This window comes from Periophthalmus magnuspinnatus, chromosome 21, assembly GCF_009829125.3.
Source record: "Periophthalmus magnuspinnatus isolate fPerMag1 chromosome 21, fPerMag1.2.pri, whole genome shotgun sequence".
Taxonomy (NCBI): Eukaryota; Metazoa; Chordata; class Actinopteri; order Gobiiformes; family Gobiidae; genus Periophthalmus; species Periophthalmus magnuspinnatus.
The window spans coordinates 22,641,432-22,654,542 of NC_047146.1; the positions used below are offsets into that span (position 1 = coordinate 22,641,432).

Here is a 13,111-nt window from a genome sequence, read left to right on the forward strand (position 1 = left end):
CAGGTTCCGCAGCTTGTATTTACCGTAATGGCGGCACTAATGACGCAACGTACCAATCTGGCGCATCGTGTTTCAATATTACGGTAATACGCACATGTTTTTTTCTGGAAATTACCTTCGCACTCGCTGCTACAGTTAACCAAAAAAAAAAAACGAAAAAAAAAAAACACAATCTACGAAACACTCAATTATACCACATAATAGTTTTTATATAGTTAGAGTTGAGCTATTGTAGTTTACAGATGATAACTGGTTGGTATGTGTGGGCAAGCTACAAACATCAAGCTAAGTGACGTTATTTAAACCAACAAACATTCAAAAACTATTGGTAGTATTCCTTAGATCCATAAATAACGCACTTAAAATCCAAATTATTAAGGCGCTAAACATCTAAGCGTCTGGATCCTTGAGTCGGGCGCACTCACAGCTTTGTAGAGTGATGTTGCCCCCGTGTGGCTATACCCACGTACTGTACAAACAACTGGTTAAAGAAAGTCTGGTGTTGGTTACTATCAAATAAGTATTATATTATTGGCCAACCAAAAAACAAACCATTGAAGCCCGAGGAAACTTAGCACAATAGCTGTTTGAACTATTGACAACAATTGCAATCATGAATCTGTAGTATCAAATGTGCAATGCTGTCTAAGTCTACCTCATCTGTCTAGAAGTAACTCACTGACTGAAGACCATCTTGACCTTCATCTGTCCTATCTGCTGCCTACACTTCTGAAGAGATTGAAGAATGGCCAATCATTAGAGCTGACCTTAGGAGTGACCCCTATAAATGTTCAGATCAATGGTTATTAGAGATGTTGTAGCTTATAGTGTTAGACATGGTATTTCATTACTTAGTAGACATTCTTTTGTTTTCCAGTTTCCTGTATTTGGTGTTTTTTGGGGTTTTTTCTCAGAGGTTATATTCACAACAGTGCATTTCTTGTATCTTTTCCAGTAAATAAAATAAGTTACAATCATTAAAAAAAGGTTTCACACATGTTTTGAGGGAAACCAACAAATAAATTACACAGATACCATATTACATATCCGAGAGTAACATTGTGCTGGTGCATACATACAGTAGTCTATAAGTTATTTAAACTATTGTACAGTACTGTACTGTAAACATTAAAGTGCAACATTGCTGCAAAAGTACTGTATTTTGCAAAAGTACTGTATTTCAATTGCTCCAAACAACAGGTTTACTGCAATAAATGTATGCCTTTAACACTATTTCTTGTTTTGTTGTTGATGGTCCCAGAACTCGGATAACAGCAATAATGTGATTTACATTTACAGTCAAAATAAACTAGCAAAAAGACGCCATCATCATACAAAGCTATTGGACAAACAGAATACTGATAGCTAAAATTGATAAATATTCATACTAAATAAATACCTTAAGCAAAAGACTGTAAAGTAAAACAGAACAATTACAGTAGAGATATATACATATTGCTGTTCTAAAACTTTGACTATTTGATTTTCTTTTTTGTTATTATGTTTCAGTCTTTGTACATAGCAAGATGTCTGGTTATAAATTAAAAGGTAAAACATTTGTGGAATTATTAAAATGTAATCCTGAGATTTTAAATTTTTTAAAAACTATTTAAACTTCAATGGGTAAAATGCAAACAAAATAATTGTTATGGCACCACAGGCACCTCAGTGCAGTTCATGTATTGTCCATAAGAAGGAAGCGTTCTATCAGTTTGAGACACAATAAGATCATAGTTAAGGCTTGTAAGTGAGAGAGTACAAGTGCTACACCACTGTTGGACTCCAGATGAAAGGGCCTGTTCATCGACTTCAGTCAAGGGAAACACTCGGCGCTCCCAGGGTGCTTGAGGCTGCCACATGAAAAAATGATTTTCAGTGTATTCACATAAGGCTAGAAATCTAAATCATACATTTGCCTAATTTTGTCTAATGTCCATAAAATGGAATCACAGGTCATGGCACTTGCCAATCAAGTAAGACATTATAAAATCAAGGACAGTGGTTATCATGGTTTGTGTGGGAGCTGCTGTGCAGTCTTGATTAGGACACTGTTGCCAACAGCTCATTTCTTTCCCAATCCAGTAAAGTGGGACTAAGAACCACAATCAGGCTCCGTCATCAGGAGCAGATAGTGGCTGAGCACTGTGTGAGCTCTCAAGGATTCATCAAGATTCCACAGTGTGTAAGGGAAGACTCACAATATCACAGGCACAAATTCTTTAAAAACAGTGAGTGTAGTCAGATAAAAATGTAGCTAAAAATACAGCTAACATTATTAGTTCATGTTTTGGATTTGCTTTTTAGTGGTGCAGGCTTGTTTGTTTAATCTCACCAGACATTCTTCTGTGTTCAGCTGTTCGTCAGGATCCAGCTGAGTAAAGCTCCACTCCGCAGAGTTTTCCTCCAAAACACCACCACAGCTGGAAAGCCTGCTGCCAGACCTGGGCCAAGAACAAGAACAAGCATGTCTCTGTTTTGCAGCTAAAACATAGTGGCTGACTCTATCTAAAACACTAATGCTGTATTGTCTAGTATTACTATCGTTTTACAGACATGCCCAAACAGGAATATGTTGGCTCACCTTGAAGAATGCCTGGAGCGTCTCTTTCCTTTAAAAGACCAACGCAGTTTCTCTTTTTGTTCTAAAGGCAAATGTCTCTGAGCAAAGACCTCATCAGTGAGTATCTCAATCTGCACACACACACATTTGAGTAAATATTACTAGTTAAAAAAAACATATTTACTAAAGCACTGATATCACCAATGAATGAAGACATACCTGTTCATCTTTGTCTTTCACAGAGTCTTCTTCATTTTTGATAAGAGCCTCAATGTCAATCACCTGCCAACTGTTAAAAAAAATGTACAGTGACTTATCACAACACAATTCACTTAAGGATAAGCTGAAATGAGTCCCAGTTTATCACAAACCTTGGTGTAAGGATATCTTTGTATTGAAGCTTTTCCACTTTGGTCAAGGAGGCTGGAATCACAACATTGTCGATATTAAACACACTTTCTCCATGACGCCTGTGAACAGCTCCCTGAGAAGAAATGATGCTTAGATAGACTGTATGTGGTTATGTTTTTTAGTTCATTTAATCTTACCCTTGTGCTGTGCTTTTGTGAAACTAACTCATAATTTTCCTCAAACATATCATCTGAGCTGTCCTCCCAATATGAGTCTTTATCACCATCATCTTCTAGAATAAATCATTTTGTGTTTACTCAAAACATTCTTGTGTACACAATGCCTAACTTAAAGATAAGGAGCTATGGATTAGTTTGAAACCTTCAGTGACGCTGTGCCTGCGCCGCCTTTTTGTTTTCCTCTGCTGCACAGTTCTGTGTTTTCTGCGAGAATCATGTTGTCTACTGGGTGACAGTCCGAACACTCTCTTTTTATAGTGCCGCGTATGTTGTTTATATTTCTTATCTGTAATGAAAAATAGAATTTCACTCAAACACTATTTCAACTTTTCTGTCAATACCAATAATACACTATATAACAAGTGAATAAAGCAGTGAGTGCTATAAGTATTGTGTAGTCTTACTAGTGTACAATTTTGCTGAGCTGTGTCTTCTACAAAGCACTGGACTCAGTGGAAGAGTATTTATAACTAGAGGTATTTGAGACCATTCTTCTCTCGCAGAGCGCTTTGTGTACTGACTGAACACAGAGGAGGAGTCTGAGAAAAAACAATGACACAATGTAAGGTAAAGAAATGATGCTTAATCAGTGTTGAATCTACAATAATGAGGCCCTAGAAAAATCATAGAACCACTTAGATTTATGATTCCTCTACAAGGGGGTTCCATACTGTACCGCCATTATTAGAACTACATATCCTGGAAGACAGCATGTCTTTGGAGGTACTGTCCATATCAGAGCAAAGCAGCATCGGATCACGGGAGGAAGAGCAGAGGTAGGAGGAACATGATGTAAGACCAGACAGAGACGATGAACACTGGAGGACAAAGCAGGTCAGTACAGTAGAATGTAATTCATTCATTCATTTGACATAAGTTGCGACATAACAACTGATAACTGTTATCTATCTTATCGTGGAGGATGAAGACTTTTAAGGATTTTTGTGATTTGTCACAAGGCAGGCCTATAATATGCAGCAATCTAAAAATGAAGTGAATGTTAATCTATTTTTTATTTTTAATTATTAATCTATTTGCATCACCAGTTAAAAGTGCCAATAATAAATCTAATTCTGTGAGGTAGTGTGTCTAACTGGGTAATAGATCAGTTATATTTTAATAGATAAAAACACAAACAGCTTAATCGAGTCCGATCCAACACACTAATTAGCTGCAGGTGTCTGGCTTCTAATTAATTCTGACTTAATTTGAAGAGCTTTTGTAGTGACATGTGACAGCTGAGGCTAAAGAGCTGCTTTGAAGCAAGATCTGACAAAATGATGTGGTAATTTAACATTAGCAAATTAATATTCTCTACATTTTCCAGCACATAAACTGTTTAACCACACATAAGAATAAGAAGAAATAGTTTCAAGTATTTCATGTATTATTACTTGACAGAGTACAAGGATAAAAATGATAATAGTTGAATAAAGCTGCATAACGCTTACCTTCGAGCTTTTGTTATTGCACATAGAGTTCAGCCTAAACAGTCTAGGCTTGTGATAAGTGACCAGAGGGCGGGTGCGAGCGCAGATGCACGACATGTCATCTTTGAAGAGTTGTCTCCTCTTTGCACCCAACTTCTTTCTCTTTGAGCTTCCAGAATCAAAAACATCACTATGGAGAAAAGATTCATTTATTTTGTGATTGAAGACATATTTCCAACATTTTGCATACCCCTGTTCAGACTAGATGATGTATTTTTTTAGGAAAGATGAAACGGCATTGGACAATCAAATCAAGCATGCTTAATGTTTCATGTGATATTTTTAGCTCGAAGAATAAGATGTACTTTCTTTAATATATGAGGTTTAGGTAAATGTATTGTATGCATTGTATGTGTATCAGTTCTTTATGTTCTACCTATTAAAGGCTCTGTTGTCTCCAAATGGCTGCGAAGGCTTTGAAAGTGGAGACAGGGTCAGGGGTGGCATGAGGCTATTGACAATCTGGCTGAGCTGTGCACTCTGAAAAAAAAACATGAAAGAGGGGGAATTATTAGAAGTCATCCATGCATGTTTGAGTATTTTAGTGATCCAGACATTATTTGAACCCTCCTTACATTCTGTGCAATGCACTGCCCACAAGCCTACAGCATCCATGCTCCCACACGACAATTCTCCATAAGTATACAAAAACATGATGCAAAACTGTACACAGCAACTTGACAAACCTGATGCAATGTAAAAAAGTTTCATTAGGGATGCACACTGATTGTGTTACTATGTGAAGGGAGAGTGACTTAACGTGGAGAGCAAAGGGAAGGGAGACTCAGAGTCAAAAACAAAAGTTGAAACATTTAGCATTTAAGACATAACATGGTCATCTAAATATGTTATGTGTTAGCAATTAACACCCCATAGAAGTAAAATACTCCCTCTTTAAGTAGATACTCAGTTCAATTCAATAGGTACAACTCAGCTTAAAAAGGTTATACATGATTTAATTCACATAATAAACTAAAACAAATTTTGCCCAAGTGCAGATTTACTGAAAAACTAACTCTTAAAATGAGACTATGCGCTGTCAGCATTTAATTATAAGGATTTTTTCGTCCACGAACCAGGACGTTAGACTTGTGTGCTGTTAGCATACTATTTGTTAATCTTTAACATTACTATGATGTCAAAACTCCATTCTGGCCTCTGGAAGTTGTGTAAAGGGAATATAAACCCATCACAGTGAATACATGCTAGGATAAATTGCTAAGCTAAATAAGGATGCTAGGAATGCATTAAGAAGGTTAGGAATAAGTTTGGACAGCTGCAAAGAGTTAAAAATTAAATAGTTATGTTATTAGACTGTAAAAATTAGGTTCAATGCCCGTAAGTGACACAGTGCATTTTCCATTACCTGTCTCTCTATGTTGTGGAGGAGGCGGGTTGGACTGCATGGTTCATTGTCAGTATCGAACATAGTACCAGATAACCCTGCCATTTTTCTCAGTAGTGCATTCTTCATCTGCCAGTCTGTCATTGGTTGGGAGTCTGCAAGCACCACACTCCCCTAAAAAAGGTTAATATGAATGTTACTCTAAAACCTGATATTAATAGCTATCGTGGTGTATTCTGTTACCTTTGCAGAGCAGATGTTCTTATGAAGTTCAGTTAGTTGCTGTATCCGCCCATCCAGCTCTGCCACACGCAGCTGTAACCACGTCCATCTGCTGCCCAGCTCTGCTCTCTCGTTGAGCCACTTCTTTTCAAAGCATGGGGAGGCTCTAGGAAAACATACAACATATCTTTAAATGATTAAATGGAGTTAGAATAATGTATGTATTTTTGTTTTGTCGCATTTTCCCATTGTAGTTGCGTTAAATATTTAAAACATAGAATTCTGTTCAGAGTGCACATTCTAAATAACTCCAGGAACTTGAGACAACACTGAAATAGTAATTGTTGAACTAAGACAAGAATTCCATTCATTTCAGACAATGTTTGTAAAGGTCTAAACTACAGGTACAAAATGTTTCAATGAAAAGGCAGGATATTTTTCTCTTTGCAGGGAACATTCTTGTTATTTAAATCATTGCAGCCTTTGTGACATATTGCACAGCAGTAGTCTGTTGCTAATACTTTTGCACTGATTTTATACAAGATGTTCTTCATATTGCCACCATCTTGATTTTGTTTTGGGAGTGTACAAGGTTTAAAGTAGGCCAATATACTTACTTATCAATATAAAGCAATACAATGACAGGAGATATCCAAAAGTAAAAAAATATGTTCAAATTAAGTCATGTTTAAACTGGTAGTAGTAAAACATTGAGTGTTTCCAGGGTGTTAAGTATTTCATGTACCCAGTGCTCCAGTGTGTGCTTGGTTGGCTGACTTTGCTAGTGTTGCTATGGCAAAGCACTTGGACCTTGGCTCGGATAGGGAGGGCTTCCCCACTTCAAACGGTCACTACAGACACTGAAAGGTTAGGCCAATCAGTCACCAAGCACCTACACAGTACGGACAGACAATAAAACCTATATGGAGGAGGCATGTGGAGTACTGATTGTGGTTGTGACATCAGAGGGGGTTGTTTTCCATTTTCCCCAAAAGAATTAAAGATTACATTACATTAAAATACATGAATGCATTACATAGCAGTACATTACAATACACTATCACACAATTACATCTCACAATTACACCAGTTTTAGATTTGTAATAACAGAATTTAAGTTTGGTAAATAAAAAAGCCAGTTTCTGCTAGTCAGACCCACAAATTCCTTTCAAAAGCACAGCTGCTGCTTTAAGGCAGAGGCTCTGGGATTCTTGGGCGTGTGTCAGTTAAAATTCAACCCTCCCATATTATGCATTCCATAGTTACTAGCTAAAAGTGCATCTGACTATTTTACATGGGTAAATGACAGCTCCACTTCATAAACATAAAATAAGTATAAGTCTTGAACATGTGTTTACATGTGCTTGTCAGGAAATAACATCTTGAGCAAGAAACTGAGCCATTAGTGGTCCACGGAGAGAGATAGCAGAGTAAATAGGAATGTTCCTTTATGGGAGGACGGAAAAAAAGAGCTGCAACTACAAGCACAGCCTGGGCAAACACATTTTAGTGAAGTTTTAAGAGATAATAAACATCCTGTGCTTTAGCCTATTGTTCTGTTTATTGCAGCCTTCCTGTGTCCTGGTAATAAATGTCAAATTGCCTTTTAGTGTAAACATTGTGCTGGTTTAAAAATAAAAGTATGATTTTCAAAAAATGAAAAATGTCTAGTGCCTTTAATTTTTATTCAATATTAACCTTTCCACCCATTGGATTAAGGTGATTTCAAAACAAAAAAAGAAGAACCTAACTACACACATAGAAACTACACAGTTAGAAAGTATTTGTTGACGTCAGATAGGAGGAGTGCAGGGGCAGTGGGGCTTCAGAGGCTCTGGCAGTTTTCCTTGCCTGTGGCTAAAGGGAGCGTTTGGCTGTGTTAAGTCTGCAGGCTGGAAATAGAAATTAACACTGTATGTGTGCATTGCTGAAATAAGTCATTAATCTCAGCCAGAAGGACAAAACCTGCTTATGCTACCATGCTGTTAAGTATGCAGTTTAGGCAAGTTAGATAGAAAGATACTGAACAAATTATATTTATAATTAGATCACATACTCTGTAGATAGATTTACTTGAAAAAAAGGTTGGTCTGCTCTGTAACTGCCTGCTTTAGGAATGGAGTCCTTTAGTTGTTTAGTCAATTAATCAGCCGATGGTGGCTTAATACAACCAGAGTTTTTATTTGTAGACTAATTATTTTATAAAGCTTATGGGGATACTGTTAGAAACTGTTTTAATTGTTCATTGAGATTAATCTGGTCTTCCATCAATTTGTCTTAATAGATTTTTTTTTTTCAGACCAAGGTTTAGTTTGTTTTCATTCTTAACAGCAAACATCATAGGGACAGAGGATAACAAACATCACCGCAGGATTAAGGAGGCAACTGAAATAAGGAAACATGCCCACGAGATATTAAACCAGGATGAGGGGGGCTTTTTACTCGCATACATCTGGGATACTATCCTGAAGAATGGCGCTGTCTGCCTACCTCCACCAGTAGAAAGACAGCTCCAAAACCTGTTTAAATCAACTGACCAAGCACGTCACAACAACATCACGTGACTACTCTGAGGAAGACCACTAATGACCAGTTGAAACTCTCAGGTATGAAAACACTATATATCTATTAAAATAAATGGTATTTTTATTTCAAAACAATACATTTTTCATAACTGTTATAACAAATATTAAAATCCCAAAAAAACTTTTGCACTTGGCAAAACTAGCTGATTTAGTTCATGTTGTGTATACTTTAACCAGAATAACTTAATGTTAGACAGTTACTTACTGAAATGTTTGTAAACCATGCAGTGATTAGTAGTATGCGACATTGCAAACCATTTCCACACTGCTATGATACACTGGCACTGGTATTGTAAATGTTTCTGTAATACATAGGAATAATAGTTTATACTCACACACTTGTCTCTCTGTATTGACTGTGTGTCTTGATCTCCAGCAGTTCCTCATCTGAGCTGGAGCTGGCTGTGGCCTCTGAGTCCAAGGCTTCCTGCAGAACCTTCAGCACTGCATGGCTGCACTGACCAAACTCTTTAATCTCTATGAAGTCAGGCAAAGTCTCCATGAACTGCTGTCCGCTTCCGACCTGTGAAAGCTCAGCCCCAGCAGACCTATCCATGTTTCCCCACTGTGTCCGCAGCTCCTCCAACTGCTGATTACAATGAAGAGAAGCATGTTGTCCTAGAAGAGTTTGAAGTCTCCTTTGCAGCTTCTGAGCACGACTTTGTAGATCTGTTTGCCTAGAGGCCCTGTCCTTTATTTGGTTTTGCAGCTCTAATTTAGGAACCAGCTGATCCAACTTGCAATTTTCTTGTTTAAATAAGATGCAGGGTGCCAATACAGAATCTGCATTAGCAACAAGAGGAGAGACACAGGAAATGTTATGCGGTGATGGCACATCAAAAGCACCTGGCCTACATTGATGAGATTTTGGACTATGATGTAAACAATATTCATTGTGCTCTGGAAGAACAAACATGTCAGATGCATTTGGTAGCATAGAGGAAGCCTGTTGAGACTCTATAACGCTTTTGTTATAAGACAGAGCCAAGCAGTCAAGACCAGGAAGGGTTAAAGACCCCGCTTGGCCTGTAGTGACCCTAGCGTTGGAGGGAAGATGCACAGGGTTAGGCTGCAGGTAGGAGTCCAGAGAGTGTAAAATGGAGAACAGCATCTTCTGAAGCCCTTCTGAGGGCTGGAGAGAGAGATTGTTTGATGCAGGAGGTGATGACAAGTGGATGTTATGACCATCTTTGACAAACTTGGTCAGGGCTGGAGCCATGGGATTCACACATTCAACAAAATGAAAAGTAGGCTATAAACCAGAGGATAGGCTTTGAATCTGTGGATGATAATAAAACAAACAACAAAAAACAGTAATATTAAATAATCCTCGGCATCTCATCTTAAAATGAAACTATTATTTAAAGATAATGGGCTATGTAACATTTCTGGTGGACCGAATGCCACTGGCTTAACTCCAATGTTACTGTTACTGTTACTGTTACTGTTACTGTTACTGTTGCTTTGCCTAGAATTATAAAACTTGTCAATAGAGATAAGCACGGGACCTCACCAGGTCAAGTTATAGATCAGATCTGTGGAGAGGCAACCTGAGGTATAGTGTGTATAAACAATGCAAGGCAGAGGTAATTTTAATGCCATATTGAAGCTGGTGATGTACCTACCCTCTTGTACTTTTGCACAAACCAAAAATAAAACCATTATTTCTTTTCTTTTTTTTTTTTCTTTTTTTATGGTAAACTATTGCACGCTAACATAATTACGACTTAAACTTGGTTGGCAGTGTAAGTTAGTTACTATTTTTAGCTAACAGTTAACTCTTCGGTTATGTATAGCCTGTTAGCTTGTACAGTGTATTGATCGATTACAAGGTGAAAAAAGAAGACATAAATTTGTTATAACGTTAGCTGAAAACAAGTTAATCTTACCTGGGTTTTGCAAATAAATTAAGGACGTTTTAGATTTCAGGAAATAAAGTTTGCGCTTGCAGAGTCTGTGCAGAGTAACGACAACATAACGACAACATAACGGACACAAAGGTAAACGTTGATCGCTGACCTGTTCAGGAGGAAAAAAGATGGATTTAAGGTGGATTATTCTCCAAATTCAATGCAAAACACCGCAAAAATATTCCCGAAAACAGGAGCTGAATCTGACATCTCACTCTTCTTCGCTCTCTCTCCCCAACTGCCGAGAACAGACAGAACAGACCCGAGGAGGAGTAAGAGGACAGACCATAGAAAAGACCCGAGGAGGAGGAGGAGGAGGAGGAGGAGGAGGAAGAGGACAGACCATAGAAAAGACCCGAGGAGGAGGAGGAGGAGGAGGAGGAGGAGGAGGAGGAAGAGGACAGACCATAGAAAAGACCCGAGGAGGAGGAGGAGGAAGAGGACAGACCATAGAACAGACCCGAGGAGGAGGAGGAGGAGGAGGAAGAGGACAGACCATAGAAAAGACCCGAGGAGGAGGAGGAGGAGGAGGAGGAGGAAGAGGACAGACCATAGAAAAGACCCGAGGAGGAGGAGGAGGAAGAGGACAGACCATAGAACAGACCCGAGGAGGAGGAGGAGGAGGAGGAGGAGGAGGAGGAGGAGGAGGAGGAGGAGGAGGAGGAGGAGGAGGAGGAGGAGGAAGAGGACAGATCATAGAACAGACCCGGGGAGGAGGAGGAGGAGGAGGAGGAAGAGGACAGACCATAGAAAAGACCCGAGGAGGAGGAGGAGGAGGAGGAGGAGGAGGAGGAGGAAGAGGACAGACCATAGAAAAGACCCGAGGAGGAGGAGGAGGAGGAGGAAGAGGACAGACCATAGAAAAGACCCGAGGAGGAGGAGGAGGAGGAGGAGGAGGAGGAAGAGGACAGATCATAGAAAAGACCCGAGGAGGAGGAGGAGGAGGAGGAAGAGGACAGACCATAGAAAAGACCCGAGGAGGAGGAGGAGGAGGAGGAGGAAGAGGACAGACCATAGAAAAGACCCGAGGAGGAGGAGGAGGAGGAGGAGGAGGAGGAGGAGGAAGAGGACAGACCATAGAAAAGACCCGAGGAGGAGGAGGAGGAGGAGGAGGAGGAAGAGGACAGATCATAGAACAGACCCGGGGAGGAGGAGGAGGAGGAGGAGGAGGAGGAGGAGGACAGACCATAGAATAGACCCGAGGAGGAGGAGGAGGAGGAGGAGGAGGAGGAAGAGGACAGACCATAGAACAGACCCGAGGAGGAGGAGGAAGAGGACAGATCATAGAACAGACCCGGGGAGGAGGAGGAGGAGGAGGAAGAGGAGGAGGAGGAGGAGGACAGACCACAGAATAGACCCGAGGAGGAGGAGGAAGAGGACAGATCATAGAACAGACCCGGGGAGGAGGAGGAGGAGGAGGAGGAGGAGGAGGAGGAGGAGGACAGACCATAGAATAGACCCGAGGAGGAGGAGGAAGAGGACAGACCATAGAAAAGACCCGAGGAGGAGGAGGAGGAAGAGGACAGACCATAGAACAGACCCGAGGAGGAGGAGGAGGAGGAGGAAGAGGACAGATCATAGAACAGACCTGGGGAGGAGGAGGAGGAGGAGGAGGAGGAGGAGGAGGAGGAGGAGGACAGACCATAGAATAGACCCGAGGAGGAGGACAGACCATAGAATAGACCCGAGGAGGAGGACAGACCATAGAATAGACCCGAGGAGGAGGACAGACCATAGAACAGACCCGGGGAGGAGGAGGACAGACCATAGAAAACATCACAGGAGGAGGAGGAGGACGGACCATAGAATAGACCCGAGGAGGAGGACAGACCATAGAACAGACCCGGGGAGGAGGAGAAGGAGGAGGAGGAGGACAGACCATACAACACATTACAGGAGGAGGAGGAGGACAGACCATAGAACAGACCCGGGGAGGAGGAGGAGGAGGAGGAGGAGGACAGACCATAGAACAGATCACAGGAGGAGGACAGACCATAAAATAGACCCAAGGAGGAGAAGGAGGAGGACAGACCATAGAATAGACCCGGGGAGGAGGAGGAGGAGGAGGAGGAGGAGGAGGAGGAGGAGGAGGACAGACCATAGAACAGATCACAGGAGGAGGAGGAGGAGGACAGACCATAGACCCAAGGAGGAGTTCCCAGCAGGGGAACTTGCACTTCCATGGGAGCTTCTCCCAGATCCCAGGGGAGGCTGGGGACATGGATTCCGAATGGACCATGTTCTCCATTGTTGATGCGGCCACTTGTAGCTGTGGTCGAAGAAGGAGTCCTATCAAGGCATGTTGGCTTGTGGGACTCCTGAAGCAGCTGTCAGGTACCGGCGGGCCAAGCGTGCCGCAGCTGCTACAGAGGCAAATGAGTGTAATGTGCAATTATGGGAACTGTGCAG

The 13,111-nt window shown here is 40.8% G+C and overlaps 1 protein-coding gene across 2 annotated transcripts; it reads right to left on the minus strand.

Moving 5' to 3' along the window:
• Positions 1 to 873: 873 nt before the first annotated feature.
• Positions 874 to 10,940, minus strand: kansl1l (KAT8 regulatory NSL complex subunit 1-like). Of its 2 annotated transcripts, XM_055230493.1 has the most exons (16): positions 10,812 to 10,940; positions 10,682 to 10,746; positions 9,128 to 10,071; positions 6,229 to 6,373; positions 6,007 to 6,159; positions 5,017 to 5,120; positions 4,602 to 4,770; positions 3,827 to 3,968; positions 3,555 to 3,689; positions 3,293 to 3,436; positions 3,109 to 3,203; positions 2,932 to 3,044; positions 2,780 to 2,849; positions 2,582 to 2,691; positions 2,333 to 2,441; positions 1,547 to 1,850 (listed from the first exon to the last, which is right to left on the minus strand). In XM_055230493.1, exons 3-16 carry the CDS (start codon positions 10,009 to 10,011, stop codon positions 1,647 to 1,649), a joined length of 2,577 nt encoding a protein of 858 aa, XP_055086468.1. In that variant the 5' UTR covers positions 10,012 to 10,071; positions 10,682 to 10,746; positions 10,812 to 10,940; the 3' UTR covers positions 1,547 to 1,646. The 2 variants fall into 2 exon arrangements, with proteins under 2 accessions (XP_055086467.1, XP_055086468.1); XM_055230492.1 differs by lacking the exon at positions 10,682 to 10,746 and having other exon boundaries at positions 874 to 1,850.
• Between the last annotated feature and the right edge of the window lie 2,171 nt (positions 10,941 to 13,111).